Source organism: Halichoerus grypus, chromosome 2, assembly GCF_964656455.1.
Source record: "Halichoerus grypus chromosome 2, mHalGry1.hap1.1, whole genome shotgun sequence".
Taxonomy (NCBI): domain Eukaryota; kingdom Metazoa; phylum Chordata; class Mammalia; order Carnivora; family Phocidae; genus Halichoerus; species Halichoerus grypus.
The window spans coordinates 57,163,176-57,179,702 of record NC_135713.1 but is presented as its reverse complement, the minus strand read 5'-3'; the positions used below and the strand labels follow the sequence as shown (position 1 = coordinate 57,179,702).

At 50.2% G+C, this 16,527-nt stretch overlaps 1 protein-coding gene across 7 annotated transcripts in view; it reads right to left on the bottom strand.

The window, feature by feature from the left end:
* Nucleotides 1-679: 679 nt before the first annotated feature.
* Nucleotides 680-16,527, bottom strand: part of WWC1 (WW and C2 domain containing 1) — a 146,859-nt gene continuing 131,011 nt past the window's right edge. For 4 of the 7 annotated variants that reach the window (XM_078066840.1, XM_036106733.2, XM_078066841.1 and 1 more), the window contains 6 exons: nt 15,864-15,993; nt 14,469-14,633; nt 8,478-8,570; nt 4,866-5,135; nt 2,737-2,858; nt 680-1,467 (listed from right to left, as the gene is read on the bottom strand). In XM_078066840.1, the coding sequence (XP_077922966.1) occupies nt 1,401-1,467; nt 2,737-2,858; nt 4,866-5,135; nt 8,478-8,570; nt 14,469-14,633; nt 15,864-15,993 (847 nt within the window). In that variant the 3' untranslated portion in view covers nt 680-1,400. The remainder of the gene's footprint in view (nt 1,468-2,736; nt 2,859-4,865; nt 5,136-8,477; nt 8,571-14,468; nt 14,634-15,863; nt 15,994-16,527) is intronic. The other 3 variants (XM_036106736.2, XM_036106735.2, XM_036106737.2) reach the window with 3 other exon arrangements.

Here is a 16,527-nt window from a genome sequence, read left to right as displayed (position 1 = left end):
AGCTGATGCTGCCGGTGTGTGAGGGGCTGAGCCTTGCTGGGAGAGCTGACCATGGATGAAGGTGTGACTGAGTGAAAAAATCCTACTGCATGACCTTCACCTTTTTATTAGCTCTCTTTTTAAAAAAGATTTTATTTATTTGAGACACACACAGAGAGAGGCACAAGCAGGGGGAGTGGCAGAGGAAGAGGGAGAAGCAGACTCCCCACTGAGCAGGGAGCCCATCGAGGGGCTTGATCCCAGGACCTGAGATCATGACCTGAGCTGAAGGCAGACGCTCAACTGAGCCACCCAGGCGCCCTTTACCAGCTCTCTTGTCCTGGTTCACCAGACAGACTACAATTAGGGAGAGGATGGAGGATTCAAACCCCAGGTCTACCCCTAGTTTCCCCACTTATATCGACTTCTCTCTGCGGGATTGATCCCGGAAACGTGAACCATAGCTACAGATAGCTTTGGGATGAAAAAATATAGTTAAAGGCTGATTCCCCATTGTCTGCAACAGCCCCAGCTGGGCAGTGGTTTTAAATCTGATGAGCAAACAAGCGGTGGTGCCCGCAAGAGAAAAACCGCCCCCTGGCCTGGAGACCGGTGGAGAGGAAATGGTGAGGAAGGGGCAGGTCAAAAATTAGGGAGAAACAGATGAAGTGAGAGGTGGGGGGGAAAAAGAGAGCGAAAATTCGTTCAGAAAGGCCACTTTATTGATGGAGATGAAACTGAAAGGAGCTCTCCACAGCCCTCCCTCACTCACTTCAGTGGCTTCACTGGGCATCCGAGACTGGCGTGGGCAGGCCTGTCGCCACACGGGCTGGGCTGCTCAGCCAGCTCCGTGTTGCCTGCCCCACGTCAGGCGGCCACATACAAACACATCACAGCTCATGAAGACTTGCAAATGCATCTCACAATTCCCCAAATGGTTCCAGACATTTTTTTTTTATATTGTACAAAATGTGTTAAGTAGGAAAGGTCAGCTGTGCTGTTGACACCTGTGGGACGTCCTTTTAGGATTACCGTCCCTGAAACATTACTTTTTATTGCAGTGAAACCTCTAGAAGGTAGAGCTGTACAAAAAAAAAAAAAAAAAATCTAAACAATTTTAAGAAGAGCAGCAACTTAACACTGCTTTAGTTCATTTAAATTTTCTTTCTCAAAAATACATTCCTAAATATACAAACTATACAATCTTGTCATTTTAATGCTGGTTTTGTTTTTTTTTGTTTTTGTTTTTTAATAATAATAGAACCCAAACTAAAAAAAAAAAAATCTGTTCGTCTTCAAACCGACAAGAGCGCTCGAGGACTTGTGACTCAGTACCTTCATATAACACCACATAAATAACTTTAGCCACAGTCTATGTTCACAGCGTGGTCAGTGGAACAAAGGAAATACTTTTCTGGCGATTAGACATCATCTGCAGAGAGGGTCGGGATGTTCATCCGAGGCTGGGTGAAAAATGCCATCTTCTCCCTACAAAAGAGACCAGCGCTTCAGAGCAGGGTTTTTCAACCTTACTTTTTAGGTATTACGGGTGGGATCAGTCTCTGTTGTGAGGGCTGTCCTGTGCACTGTAGGATGGTTAGCCGCATCACTGGCCTCCAGGCACTCGGTGCCAGTAGCAGCCCCTCCCTCATCCTTTCTTCCAGTTGTGACAACCAAAAAAATGTCCCCAGACATTGCCAAATGTCCCCGGGGTGCCCCAGTCATCCGTGGTTGAGAACCACTAGTTTAGGGACATTAGCAGGACCGGCCACCTTCAGTTCAAATCACGGGCCTAAGTTTAAATGGGCCCTTGGGCCACTTGCAGTGTTCGTCTGTTTGTTTAAGATTCCCAATTGGTTAAAAATTAAGAGGTGTCCAAATACAGTTATACAAATGACAGTATATTTTCTTTTCTTTTCTTTTTTTTAATTAACATATAATGTATTACTTGTTTCAGGGGTACAGGTCTGTGATTCATCAGTCTTACATAATTCACGGCGCTTGCCGTAGCACATACCCTCCCCAATGTCCCTCACCCAGCCACCCATCCCTCCCACCCCCCACCACTCCAGCAACCCTCAGTTTATTTCCTGAGATTGAGAGTCTCTTATGGTTGGTCTCCCTCTCTGGTTTCGTCTTGTTTCATTTTTCCCTCCCTTCCCTATGATCCTCAAATGACAGTATATTTTAAATGTTTCTATTCCGGAAAGGCTGTTTCTTTTTTTTCTGGAGCACATACACGACCACCAGTGCCTTCTCTAGGAGGCCATCATGAGTCTAAATGCAAGGGCCTCTGTGAACGGGAGGCCCCGGCCAAATGGCATTTGGGCCCTCTTGAGAAGTGCCTGGATCCAGGCAAGAAAGCACCTCCCTAAGATCCCAGCAGGCAGCAGGCAGAGGCAGGGAGGCCCGGCAAAAGCCCCCATCACCCCCAGGCTTATTTATCATTCAGCCAATTCTCCGTAATTACCGGTGATGGAAATGCTCAGAGGAAAGGCCGGAGCAGGTGGCTCATTCGTTCAACAGGAGGACCTAACAAATTAGCTCGCGTTGTGTGCGGATTGATAGAGACGGCTGAGGGAAAGCACGGCGGCGCTCACAGCCCCCCGGGGATGGCGTGGCAGAGGGTACACATCTGTTATAGGGGGAGCCAGTGCTCTGCCGGTGGAGGGAGCACGGGCCGGGGCAGGGAGGCCGAGGCTGGGGAGGCTGCGTATGAAAGGGCAAGGCGGGCTGGCCAGGGGCCCACTTGCTTACCTGAAAGACTGCACTTCTGGGGGCTCCTTACAGCTCTGGCCTCGAAGCTTATGTACATCCTTGGCAGCTGCCCGCATCATCTTGTCTGTCTGGAGCTCACCCTTGTGCTCCGCTCGGTCCATCTGCAGGGCAAAGCAAGCAGGGCTGTGAGGTGGTATGGAGTCCTCAGGGCCTCTAGAGAGGGGTCAGCCAGTGATAACTTCCTAGCACAAAAGAGGAGCCGATGGTAGTCAAGAGGTCTGAGGGTCATGGAACGGGCACGCTCACTCCTTCCTGTTCCACGGCAGGATCCCCTGTTCAGAAGGGTGATGAGACGTGGTCCCACTGTCCGTCGGGGTGGACAGGGTTCTGGGGCCAGGGAACTGAATACCTGTGTGTTAAGGAGATGAGGGCTGCCTAGAGAAATGTGTCCTACCTTTCTAATCCTCAGGGCCACCTGGAAAGGTACATTTTATAATTGCTTCTATATTATAGACGAGGAAATGGAGGCTCAGGCAGGTTAAGAAATTTCTTTAATGTCAAAACCACCAAGAAGCGGTAGAAACCCAATTCCAATCATTTGGTTGTGCTCAAGGGCTTTAGGGACACTGCACCCCTTCCACCTAATGCAAACCTGTGTAAGCACTTTGGAGAACAAACCACAAAAAGCCCTGAAATATCCATGTACCATATACTTGAAAACATTGCATGAAGATGGAATTTTGGCCAATGAAGCCATGATTTTTTTAAAAGGTTTATTTAATTATTTGAGAGAGAGAGAGAGAGAGAGAGAGAGAGAGGAGACAGAATCCCCAAGCAAGACTCCCCACTGAGCACGGAGCCAGATGTGGGGCTCAATCCCAGGACGCCGAGATCATGACCTGAGCTGAAATCAAGAGTCAGCCGCCCCAATGAAGCCATCATTTAAATGGTTTTTTAGTAGAAGGTCATTATCAGACAGTCATGGATGTACTATTCTTTTGCTATTTGAGAGGTCAGGCTTCCTTTCCTTCTTTTCCTTCCTCCCCTCCCTCCTTTCCTCCCTCCCTCCCTTCCTGACTTTGCCTATTATAAGTATACAGGGTATAAGTAATAAATTAGAAATAAACATTTCTGGAACTCTTGAATTAGAAGAGTCCATTTGAAGGCCCCCCTAGTCCGGACCTCAGAAGCCCACCACCACTTTCCTACACTAAGGCATTATCACCTGCACCAAGAGCTGCACCTTCAGCTAACGGCTCTCCCAGCAACCCAGGCAGGCACCCTCTGGAAGGTTCCTTGTTTGGCTGTGTGCGGAGAAAACTAGCAAAGGTCATTCCTGCCATGGTGACAGTCCAGGAGTAGCAGATATATAAATGAGTTGAAGATGGCCTCTGTGTATTGACCCTGTGTTGTTACTTTTTCATGACAGCCTGGGACCTGTCAGCTCACCACCCCACTGGTGCCAAAGTCAAATTTTTAAGGCATCCAATTGCTTTAAATATAGCTCCAACAAGCAGATTTTTTTTTAGCCATTTAGAAACTGCCAGCTTTGCAGACCCCATGAAGTTGTACCCACCATTTGCTAGCCACAGATAAGATAAACCCCAGGGCCATAAAGGGACCCGAAGCTGCTGCTACTTTGGAGCTTTCTGACCCAGAGAGTCCTGTGCAGCTGAGGGACAGCATCTAGATGCTGGATGCTCCTAGATCCCCTGTCCTCCTCTCCTCCAGGTGGTGGCCCAGAGAAGTGCCTTCGGGAGTTCTCCTGCAGTGAGGGACTTCCTCCATATGCAAACGTGTCTTTGGAGATGCGTACTCTGTGGGACCGCATGGGCAGACACTGGGGCAGGTCAGTGTTCTGTATTTATTCTATTCAAGCGTGTGCCCCAGCGCAGATTAGGTACCCAATGTTTGATGAACAAAAGTGTGAATAATAAGGCCTTGCACACATAAACATGGAAATGCAGCAAAAGGGCCTGGCAGCCAGGTCAAGAGTTAATAAAGTTTACTGGGCAAAGGGATTCCTGGATCCTTTTGCTGATGGGAATGAGGGGCCCTGGGAACACTCTTTAGTGGGTCACAGGATTGTAGGCCCTGTTCCAAGCTCTGGCCTCCCTCCCCTGCCGCATGGGGCAGTCCCACAGGGCAGACCAAGCCGCCTCCCTTGCCTCTTGCATGGCTCTCACCCGCTTCTCCAGCATCCTCAGCAGCAGGCGGAAGCGCTCATCCTCACGCAACCAGTGGGGCAACTCCTTCTCCCCATGGCTCTTGGCTTGTTCAAGCTGCTCCTTGAGCTCCTTCAGCACCGAGATCTCCTGAGTCAGCTGGCTGTGCCAGGTCCTGGTCGCCTGCAGGTCCAGCTCAAGGTCCAGTGACGTGCGGATCAGGCGCTCGGTGCGCAGGGATTTGACCGACGAAGGCTGCGGGGGGAGGGAGAGCTTTGACTGGTTATTAGAGGGCTGGGTTCTGTAAGCCCCAACAACTGCCCCCCTGAACCTCAAATACCCCCCTTTATCTGTAGGCTTCTAGTTCTTCAAAAATGGGGCTCCCCTCCCCCAGAGCCTGCCTTGATTTCTCCCAGGTCCATAGCTTATGTTTATTGAGCATTTTTATGTCCCAGGCATGGGGCTGGGGGTAAAGTTGAGATTCCAGCCCAGGCAGTTGGCTCCAGACCGTACCCACTCACTCCCCACACTGCCCAGTTTCCCCACTCTCAGTGCCTCAACATTCACACTTGGTTAATGGGTTCTTGTCATGATCCTGCTCTGAAGTTATTTCCTCAGTGCAGTCTGTGCCTCCTTGAGGGAGACGTCATGTCTTCTTGACTTTGTTCTGCTGTTTCTGCTTGTCTAGCACCCACTCCCCTGATCTGACAGTAACAGCGATGACAATGATCATCTTCCCTTGGGGATCCACTCCTCCTCCATGCTCAACCCACATGGTGGTTCACGGGGGACTTCAGGGACAGGAATGTGACCCAAACCTGGACAGTCAGAACCTCAGTGACTGCTTCAGGAGTGAGTATGTTGTCTAAGCCCAGCAATAACCTTCAATTCTGGCACTTCTGCTGAGTCCTTGGAAAAAAGAGTCTTTAGACGAGGTTATGAAGCCAGCAAGATCTAAGCCTGGAACTGATCATGGCCATCTTTCCCACCATAAGGGGTGACCCTTTTTAAGAATTAAGCTATCTGGGAGGAGCAGTGTGCCATGAGACGGGGACTGAGGCTTGATGACATTGTCTCAACAAAGGCTCAATTCATGCCTGAAGGTAGTCCAGCATCCTGGGGTTTTCCATTAAATGAGCCAGTAAATTCCCTCTTGCATTTTCAAGTTATATTTGAATTCTTCAGTTATCTGTATGTAAAAGATCCTGAGTAATGCAACCATTTACTCTCCTTCTCGATCAAAAAACAGTAATGATTACAAAATAACTAAATAACTGATGGAGGCAGGATTCTAAGTTGGCCCCGAGATTCCCACCCCCAACATACATGCTGGAGAATGCCCTCCTCTTCAGTGTTGGGGGGGGTGGCCTGTGAATACCATGGGATAGCACTCCCATGATTAAATAACTCATCAGTTGACTCTGAGTTAGACAAAGGGGAGATGTTCTTGGGTGGGCCTAACCCAATCCAGTGAGCCCCGAAAAGGTGAACTAGGCCCTTCTTGGAAACAGGTCTCCTCTGGCCTTGAAGACACAATGTGTATGGTGGAAAGGGCCACATGGCAAGGGCCTGAGAATGACCTCTGGGCCCTGTGAACAGCTCCTGTCCTGCAGCTAGCAAGAAAACACAAGACAAGGGATTCTGCCAATGTCCTGAGGGAGCCTGGAAGTGAATCTTTCCCTACTCAAACTTCCACAGGAGGATGCAGTCAGTCAGCACCTAGATATGAGCCTGGTGAGACCCCGAGCAGAGGATCCAGCTAACCTGCGCCTGAACTCCTGACCCGTGGAAACTATGAGATACTGAATTTGAATTATTTTAAGCTGCTAAGTTTGCTGTGATTTGTTATGCAGCCATAGAAAACAAACACAAGGGCTGACAGACGGATTTGAGAAATGGTACATAAAACACTGCTGTGAGAGCCCCCCTCAGTTAAGGCTGGCAAGCACACTTGTGGGACCGTGAAGCAGCGCAGTGTGGAAGTTCTAGAATGCCCTTCTAGGGAGAGCCTTGTCTAGTCTGTGCTCGTAAATGAGCAGGGCCAGGAAATCCAGCTGAGGGATCTCTGTAACTCAAGTTCTCAGAGTAACAAATGAAGGTGCTTTGTTCTGACTGATGTCCAGTCCTGGACAGGCCGAAGCAGAGACAGAGCTCAGGCACGCAATGGAAGAAGGACTTAGTGCTCAAGCGCCCCGGCCCAGCCTCCGGACTCTCCTGTGTTTCAGATCACAGTTAGGGCCTGAAGGAAATGTAGGCTCAGATCCATCTATCAAGGGCTCTCTCAGTAAGTGTTCCCCTTGGCTAAGAGGAAGAAGAGGTAGAGGGCGAATTGTGAGGGCCTGTCTTGACAGGGAGTTATAGGCAATGCAGGGGGGGAGCAAGCAGGTGCTTCCAGAGGCATTTCTCCAGGAGTGGATCGTGGAACACCTGCTCCAGAATTCTCCAGGCAGCTTATTAAAATGCAGTTTCTAGGACCCTACCCCTGCTGCCTGAATGAGACTGTCTGGGAGCGTGGTCTGGGAAATGTGCATTGTCAGTAACCTCCCCAGAAGACTCCTGGTGCTCCAGACACTGTGCAGCACCAACTACAGCAGACAGGGGTGGAGGGAGGGACCCCAGGCCGGCAGTTGGCCAGCCCTGTCACTGGAGGCCATGTCCATATTCCCCTGCAGCCAACCGTGTGCACCCTCTTCTGTGTGGCTTCCTTTCTCCCGCACTCTCTAGTTCCGGAGACTTGGGGGGCACGGTGGTGACAGACAAAGGACCTACTCCTGACTCTGCTGTTAGAAGCAGGTCTGCGGGAGGTCTTTGGGAGGGGTGGAGGAGCCTTCCCCTGCCTGGGGCTGTTGTCACTCTCTCCCTGCGTGTTCTTTTTGTTTTGCTCTCTCTACTTGTCTTTCCGACATTCCAACTCCTGTTTCTTCTGGTTCTGCAAACTCCCCAGAACTACTGTAGTCTTCCTATGCTGACAGCCCAGAGTGGGAAGGGCCCGAGTGGGAAGGGCCCGTTTGCATCTCTGTAGCTCTGACTCGTAACAAAGCGCACACCAGGAGTCAGTCTTTTGCCTAACACTGTCCCACCCCGATCTCTGAGCCAAGACTCCCTAAGGCAGGGGGAGATTTCTCTGCAAAGGCAGCCTGTGGCCTCTTCCCGGTGCTTTTCCAGCTGGACGGAGAGAAGCCCATCTGCACCTCCCCGCTTCCGGTGGCGGCTTGGAGGTGTCCGGCTTCTCTGCCAGCAGGGTGGGCTGTCAGAACCTTTGCTCAGTCAGCTGGATGACACGCTGAGCAGAGTCGTGCGAGAGGCAGCTTCCATCAGTGACTGGGACACCTTGAGTTGGTTAGTTCTTAGTGACCTTGATTTCTACCCTGGAAGACAAGGCCAAGTACGCACACTCCGGACCTAACCTACTCATCATCATCCTAAAGTTACATTTACCCTTGGGCACCTTCCCCAGCGCCTACACAGGCCTTACAGTTCATAAGCACCATCACGCTTGCAAAAGCAACCTTCTTCACACCGCTGGCTGAGAACAAACAGTCAGACACGGGGGCATGCGCTTGGGGAGATGACCGTGGGGCAGGTGTACGAACAGCTCTGCGGTGACTGTCTTACCCGCTTCATCCGGACGCTGCGCCGCTCCAGGGAGTTTCGAACAAAAGGTGGCTTCTTGGACAGCGTCGAGCTGTCGCTATCACTTCGGTTCAGCTGCAGGAGAAAAGTTCTGGGAAGTTAATTTGAACTCGAGTACCTCCGGAAGGCACACTGCGGCCAGAAGGGTGGCGGGGTTCCCAGGTGGCTGGCAACGCTGCGGGGTGGACACCAGATAGTGTGACTCCAGGATCTAATGCCCCCGGACCTACCACACCAGGGCCTGTTTGCATCGACTCTTCCCTGTCACCCGTGGAGCTCAGATGGAGCCACCAGCAAGATACATGTGTCCGAAATGCCCAAGATAAGACACACAGACAGGCTCTGGGAGCTCTCCCCTGCTCGTGTACTCTCCCAGAGGACCAATACTCCTCCTCCGTGGCCGCAGATCGTGCTTTTGTACCAAGAGTGCCCCTGACAGAGGGGGGCTGGCGAGGGAGGCTGCAGTGACAGCACATCCCAGGATACGCAGCACAGGGGCTTCTTTCTCGAGTCACATTTGCAAGGCGGTGTGATCGCCACGGGCTGATGCAACAGAGCCCGCTCGCTCTGGCAGCTGTCTGCCCACTTCTCCGCTCTCTCCCGAGAAGCTGTCTGTGCCGTTACTTTTGTGGTTACTGATAATTATTGGTAATGATGCTATTAATAGTTCTGCAGTGTCGATGGGCAGGGCAACCCCGGGGATGTAACTGACAAAAGCTACCGCAGGAGGCAGAGTCCGGATGGGAACCAGAAAGAGAATAACAGAAGCGGTCCTAACGACGTGTGCCATGTGCCTCACAGACAGCTACATTTAATCCGCAGACAGTCCTAATGGAGGGAATTGAGGCCCAGGGAGATTAAGAAGCTTTTACAAACCACAAGGCTGGTGAGCATCAGAACGAGAGTTGAAGGTCTGCTCAGTCTGACTCTAAGGCCAGGTCCTCTCCTGGCCCCCGGGATGCACAGAGAGCTCAGAGATGAAACTAGGTACAGATGGAGGCGCGGGCCATCTTGACGGGGGTGGGTTTGTACAAGCGCACTGGTTGGATATCATACCGGGGGGGGTGGGGCTCTATCCCACACGGCTCCGATCCAAAGGTGACGCTCACAGACTGCGTCATACCAACTAGACTTACTCATCAGGATGACTGATCCTTAGGTTGTAGCCATTCATGGGTCAATGATGATGTTAGAGGAGAGTGAAGGAAACCACATTAGATCCTTCAACTTATCTTTTCCTAATGTAAAGATGTTTTGCTGCATTTAATCTCAGGCATGGTAGAGAATATCGGTGCTCTGTTCTATTTCCATGTAATAACTATGGAAACCGGGAACAAAGAGGTGAAATAACTGGCAGTCACAGGCAGCTAGTTCGAGAACGAGAACTTTGGAAGAACTGTTCATCAGGTCAGGGTGAGCCGACCAACACGTGACAGCACCTCTGGGAACTATGTAGGTGTCAAATACACGGGGGCTGTGGAGAGCTGGAGGGAGCGTAATACATTGTCCCTATGCTCATGGACTTCAAGTTCAGCGGGGCGCCCAATTCAGGGAAACTAACCAAATGACACAGGCTGTGCTGAAGATCAAAGAAGGGAGAAGCCAGCAGAGGACACCTGGTTTGCAGAAGTGTGGCATCAGGCCAGCAGAAGAGACAAGTCTTAAGTAGCCTGGGGGACGGCAAAGGAAGTCCTTCGGGCGGTGGCTCTGAGTGATAGAAAGGCTGTGGACTCTGCAGTCAGACTCCTGGCTTTGCATCTAATAAGCTGTGTGACCCAGAGCAAAGTGCTCTGTCTTTCTGAGTCTCAACTTCTGCATCTGTGAAACGGGGCAGACACCATTTGCCTTGCAGGGCTGCTTCTGAGATTAGATGACACAGAAAACATGTGCTTTTTTGTGGGAAAAGTTGCTGCTTAGCAACCCAAACTCCATCCCATGGGCGGGGAAATCCCCAGTTTAGGACTCAAGGTGGGAGACACAGCCCACCTTCCATCAAGGAAGCTGGCAGTGCCGGAGTCTACCCTTCCCGGCCTCGCTTGCAGCTACCAGCAGACACAGGACGAGGCTCTGCCCATTGGGGGCAACTGCCTCAGGCTTTGGATCACAACCTGGTTAGCTGGACCCAATGCTCTGTTACTGGGCCTCTCAGAGCTGATGAGCCCAGCTGCTTTTGTTCCATGAGCAGGCCATATCTGCATCTCAGGGAGGGACGGAGGGGTGGCGGCAACAGGCAGAGCTGCTCTGGCCTCGTGCAGGGCAGGAACCTCTGGGGGAGGTACTGATGTCGAACCCGGCGGCAACAGCTGGGACCAGCTGGGCCAGGCTTAGCAGCAGCACTGCTAGTATCCTCAGCTGACGGGCTCTGTGGGCTATTTTGCTTGGGGTCTGGCCTGCCCTCTTCCCATCTGATTTCTGAGGCCGGTTCTGCAGCCTTCCAACACTTCCAATGAATATGTGAGCTACTTGGTTTCTTTTCCAAAAGATTCTTTCCTGCATCTATTGCTCACAGTCTCTTTTTTTTTTAATTTTTAAATTTAATTTTATTTATTTTTAAGATTTCATTTATTTGACAGTGAGAGCACAAGCAGAGGGAGAGAGAGGGAGAAGCAGGCTCCCTGCTGAGCAAGGAGCCCGATGTGGGACTCGATCCCAGGACCCTGGGATCATGACCTGAGCCAAAGGAACCAACCTAACCAACTGAGCCATCCAGGCGTCCCTCTCACAGTCTGTTTCTGTTGCTTCCATTAAGAACCTGACTGGCATAGGCCTGGATACCAGAAGTAGAGTGCCGTAAGTCCCAGACTGGGAAACATGGAGCTGGCTGTGTCCCGGAGGGTAGGTTGGGGCCCAGACCCCAATATTTCCTGTTGGAAATTTGGTCATTCTCATTTTGTGGGTTCAAAACGGAGGGTTAAGTTGTTACCAGAATATATGCCGACAGAGTTTTAGGGGAAATGATAGGAAAAAATTCAGGACATTGTACCTCTGGCTTCTTCCTGCAGCCTTCAGTAAGATTTTACACGAAAGAGAGAACCTTGGGCTGAAGTAGGACAGTCAGAAAGCAAAAAAGGAAAAATACAGGCATCCCTGCTTTCTGAAAGTTCACGTGACATCACTTTGCTTTCATAAAGGACCCCCGTTAGCACCTGTTTTTACTAGCCAAAAGAAATATGAGGAGGATTTTCACTTTTATGAAAAAGACAAGAGATAGAACAACGCTCAGTGTCTGTTTTGCAGTGAGCCCTTATGGAGGCAGCCGCACCCCGAGTAGGATGGGGCACCACCACGCTCCCCCAGCACTACGCTGAGCATCTCAGCATCCAGCTCCCATAGCTTTGAACCGTGTCTGTGAGCTTCTGTGCTTTATCTTGATTTATGTTGTGCATCTTTTAGGGAGATGTGTCCCAAGGTATCAGAAAAGCCTGAGAGAGGTTATTTTTTAGGTCTGGGAATGCTAAAAAAAAATTTTCCATAAAAATGAATGGTAATTGCTTCTCCACTTTATGTCACTTTGGCTTTGCTGTAAGAGAGGCCCTTTCTACCTGTTGCATGGGATGCACGCTGCCTGGGGATTTCTTAATTTGCAGCCTTGCAGGGTTGGAAATTGGTCCAGATAATGAAACATGGAAAGGGCTCCCCGTGGTGCTAGGTGTGTTACAGATGCTTAATAAATAGCATCGGAGCTCCTGGTTATTTGAAGATGCCAATCCTGGGAAAGGGCCACTAAAAGTGAGTCCATCTAAACAGGGGACCAGGGATGCCTGGGTGGCTCAGTCGGTTAAGTGTCTGATCCTGGGACCCTGGGATCGAGTCCTGCATTGGGCTCCTTGCTCAGCAGGGAGCCTGCTTCTCGCTCTGCATGTTCTGCCTGCCTCTTCCCCTGCTTGTGTGCTCTCTCTGACAAATAAATAAATAAATAAAATCTTAAAAAACAAAACAAAACAACAAAAAAACAACAACAGGGGACCAGAATCTTATAGTAAATATTGGGGAAAAAAACTTCGAGTCTTTAGTTGGAAAGGGGAAACACTTTATAAAAGTTCTATCTTCTGTCTTCCATTTGACAAAATTACAACTGCATTCTAATTCTGATGAAAAAGAATGAATCAAACACTAATTTCTTTGGTGTGATTTTTCTGATGAGTGATATTCTTTACTTTGTGTTTGAATTCCACTGCACAGTCATAAAACTGGTAATTCTGCCCAAGCCAGAGGGTTTCATCCATTATCCTAAGGGCTTTTCTAAATCCTTCAAATTATTCACATTTGCAACATGAGTTGGATTTTTCTCTTCCTCAGCTGTGAGCTGGCTTAACTGAAGGATTCTTCACCTGTGATTCAGGAATTCCTTAACATCAACATTACATTCAGTGTCTTCAGGAAACTCTGTACCTTTCCCAAGATATGCAGCCAACATGCAGATGCTTACAAGCTCAAACGATTACCTAGAGGCGTGACACAGAGGGGAGGGATTTATGTTATTTCTGGGAGGGACTAGGGGAATGTTTTTGTGGGGAATAACTGGTAAGTAGCTAGTAAGTTGGTGACACTGTCATATTATGAAAAAATTAGCTTCTCTACTCAATCTTATAATTTTGGCCATGGATACTGAATATCAGATTTTTTTTAATTTTTATTTTAAAGATTTTATTTATTTATCTGAGAGAGAGAATGGGAGAGAGAGAGCATGAGGGTGGGGAGGGTCAGAGGGAGAAGCAGACTCCCTGCTCAGCAGGGAGCCCGATGCGGCACTCGATCCCAGGACTCCAGGATCATGACCTGAGCTGAAGGCAGTTGCTTAACCAACTGAGCCACCCAGGCGCCCGTGAATATCACATATTGAAAGTGCCCCTCAATATCCCCTCTCCGTCCCAAATTACAGTAGAGGGGTAAGTGGCAGGTTGATGATATAGGCCGGGTTCCATGGGCTTCGCCTTCTATGATGACTTATTGGAACACTAGACAGGGAAGCTTCTGTCTATGCTTCTAGTTAATGTTCGCTGGTTCTCTATGGCAGAGGGTAAGGAAGAATGTTGACCCAGGACTCAGGTGAGGTGTGCATGCCTACCTCCGCCATCCCTGAGGAAGGCTGGGACCCCCTCAGGTGTGGCAAGTGCTAAAACGTTCCATTTATGGTAGAATGAGAGAAGGAGGCTGGCCTAGGAACAGGTAGCCTAATGAGATGGATACACAGGGAAAGGCGCGAGGGAGCAAAAGCCTACCGTAGGACTTCTCAACTCCAGTGCAGCCTGTAAGAGGAGGCTAGCAACCAAAACAGGTAAAGAAGGCCAGGTGGCCAGACTGAACTTGACAGCCTGCCCTCTCCAATCAGCCAGTCATCTAAGGGCAGCTGCTTAGCTCCAGCCAACTGCCGCCGTCAGAGAATGTGCAGCCCATGGGGGCAGGCAGTTTCTTGTTTTCAAGAGAAACTAGAATTTTATGTGAAATCTCTTCATTTTTCTTTTATTTTTAATTGCCTTCCCTAAGTTTTCAAGGTTAGCAACAGGTTTAATGAAAACCAACCAACCAACCAACCTGTGGCTAAATAGTACAGGCACGTTGCCTTTTTGCAACCTCAGGCTCCAGACTAGGATCGCCCTGGAAGTGGGGAAGAAATGCCTGTTCAGGGACAGCGAGGGGTCAGTCTGATCTTAGCAAGTGGTCATGTAGAAGGGAAGGGCAGGCTGTGAAGAAGAAGGAGGGGAGAGCTGGCTGGAATGACAAAAAAAAAAAACATTGGCCTTGTACGGGTTACCAAGCTTTTCCCATATTTTATCTAATTCAATCCCTAAAACAGTCCTTTGAAGTCGGTGTATTAACTCCACAGGCACTGAGGCGTTAACTCCCCTGAGGATAGCTGACAAAGTAAGAGTCATCAGAATTTGCACCCAGAACGCTGTGAGGTCCAAGGCTCTCACTACTCCTCGGGAAGCAGGTGTTCAGGAAGGAGGGCAGTACCACGCATTTGCTTACCCGGCACACATACTGGCTTTGGGGTCCTGGGGAGAAGGTCTTAGAGCGGATGATGGTGCTCCCTCGAAGAAAGGGCCCTGGGGATGGTGCGCCCACCCGGCGGTCCTTGGGCCGCACCACTGTGGGAGATGGGGCCGGGGTCTCTGTGTTGGTCTCTTTGTCCACCTGAAGAAGAAGTCAGAGCTCTGAGGCCACTCGTATCCATAGTGTCTCGGCCACCCAGCTGAGACTCGTGGGGCAGACTCCCCAGCTGCTCCCCACTCCCGTCATCTGGCCTTTGACCCCACAGATAACAGCTGGGGGCTTCGTAGGCCATAGCCCTGCCAGCCAGGACAGCACCCAAGGCCCCAACTACTGGGCCCCTATTCCTCCACGTGGGTTGGAGCATATTCAGTCCCCAAACAAGCTCACTGAGCAGTAGAAGGATGGATGCCCTTGACTTCATACCCTCTAAACACCTATGCCAACCACATTTTGACAAAGACACACCCAAGGCCTCTAGTGCTGCAGCCAAGAACTGCAGATGCTTCCCTGGAATTATGGAGGCAATCTGCAAATCTCAGTCTTTCAACTTGGTGAGCAGGTTTTCTACTGTCCTTTTACAGCGGTCACCAGCAAATGACAAACAAACAAGAGCACCTGAACGCAGGGCCCTATTAGCCTACAGTGCCTTTGTGTAATTTTGAAAAAGGCAGCCCTTTTGGCTGGAGAGACTGCAGAAAGACTTTCCTCTGGGTGTGGAGCAGTTGGAAGGCGGCCCTAGGTTCTTCTCCAGCCCCTCTTGGCCAGGCACCTTTGTGCAGTGCTCAATCCGCAGCTCCACCCCCAGGTGCCCTGCTCGCACACAATGGGGTGCTCTATTTCCTGCCGGTGGAAAAGACAGAGAGATCTCTATGCAGAGTGAATCTGGCTATCGTGTGTAACCCTAGCACAGCAGAGGTGGCGAGGGGAACTTGACTGGACTCCTTTTTCCTATTGTACTTTGGGCAGACCCAAACAAAGAAATACATTCCTTTGAAACCTTAGAACCTGTCAGCCAGGTTGGTATTATCGTATCCGTTTTAGAGATGAGGAAATGAAGGCTGGAAGGGATGAAGTCACCCGCCTAAGACTACACAGCCAGAGAGGAGCAGAGCCAGCATCTGAACCCAGACCCATCTGGCTACAAAGCTTGAGGTCAGTCCAGAGAACCAGGGCAGCTGCAGAGGGCAGGAGAGAGGAGGGGAGAGCCAGTTTACTGTCACTGAGATGACCTGCACTACAGGCAGGGACGCTCCTAGGCAACCTTCTGCAGGTCACCCCATTCCGAGGGCCTGTCCCCTGAGGCTGGAGAAGTCCAGGCACCGAGGGCTATTTCTCCAAGACAGCCCTTCCTGTCTCTCTGGGCCTGCCTACCTTTAACGCTGGGCACTCGTCCCTAGCAGGTGAGACTTTCTCAGTGAAAACATCCTCCTCTCCCTCCTCCTCCTCCTCCTCCTCTTCCTCCTCCGCCGGCGCTTCGTTCTCGCTGGTCTCCTCGTACCTCCTGTGATGACAAAGAGCTTCGGTTACCTGCCCAGAGACCACTCTGATCTGCTCACTTGCCTCTAAATGCACCTAGGGCAGAGCTTCCAAGCCTTTTCACAGTTGAGGACACATTTAAACAAACAAAACTTAGTGAGGTCTAACTGACATACGACACAAAGCATTTCCATTGTATAGTTTCATTTGACCGATGTATTCCCAACCAATGTATCCCCCCGTGTAACTACTACCACACTTGTGATACAGAACATTCCATTACCCCCAAAGGTTTCTTGTACCCTTTCCTATTTAACTTTTCCCTACCCCCGGCCCACCCCCGATCAGCTTTCTGTCACCACAGATTGAGTTTTCTAGCATTTCATATACATGGAATCAGACAGTATGTGCTCTTTTGTCTCTGGCTTCACTTTCTCCATCTGAAGCTTCTAAGATTCAACTATGTCCGTGCCCGTATCAACAGTTCACCCCTTTTTACTGCTGCGTGGCATTCTCAATGGAATGGATACAGCACAATTTGTATAACTACTCATCTATC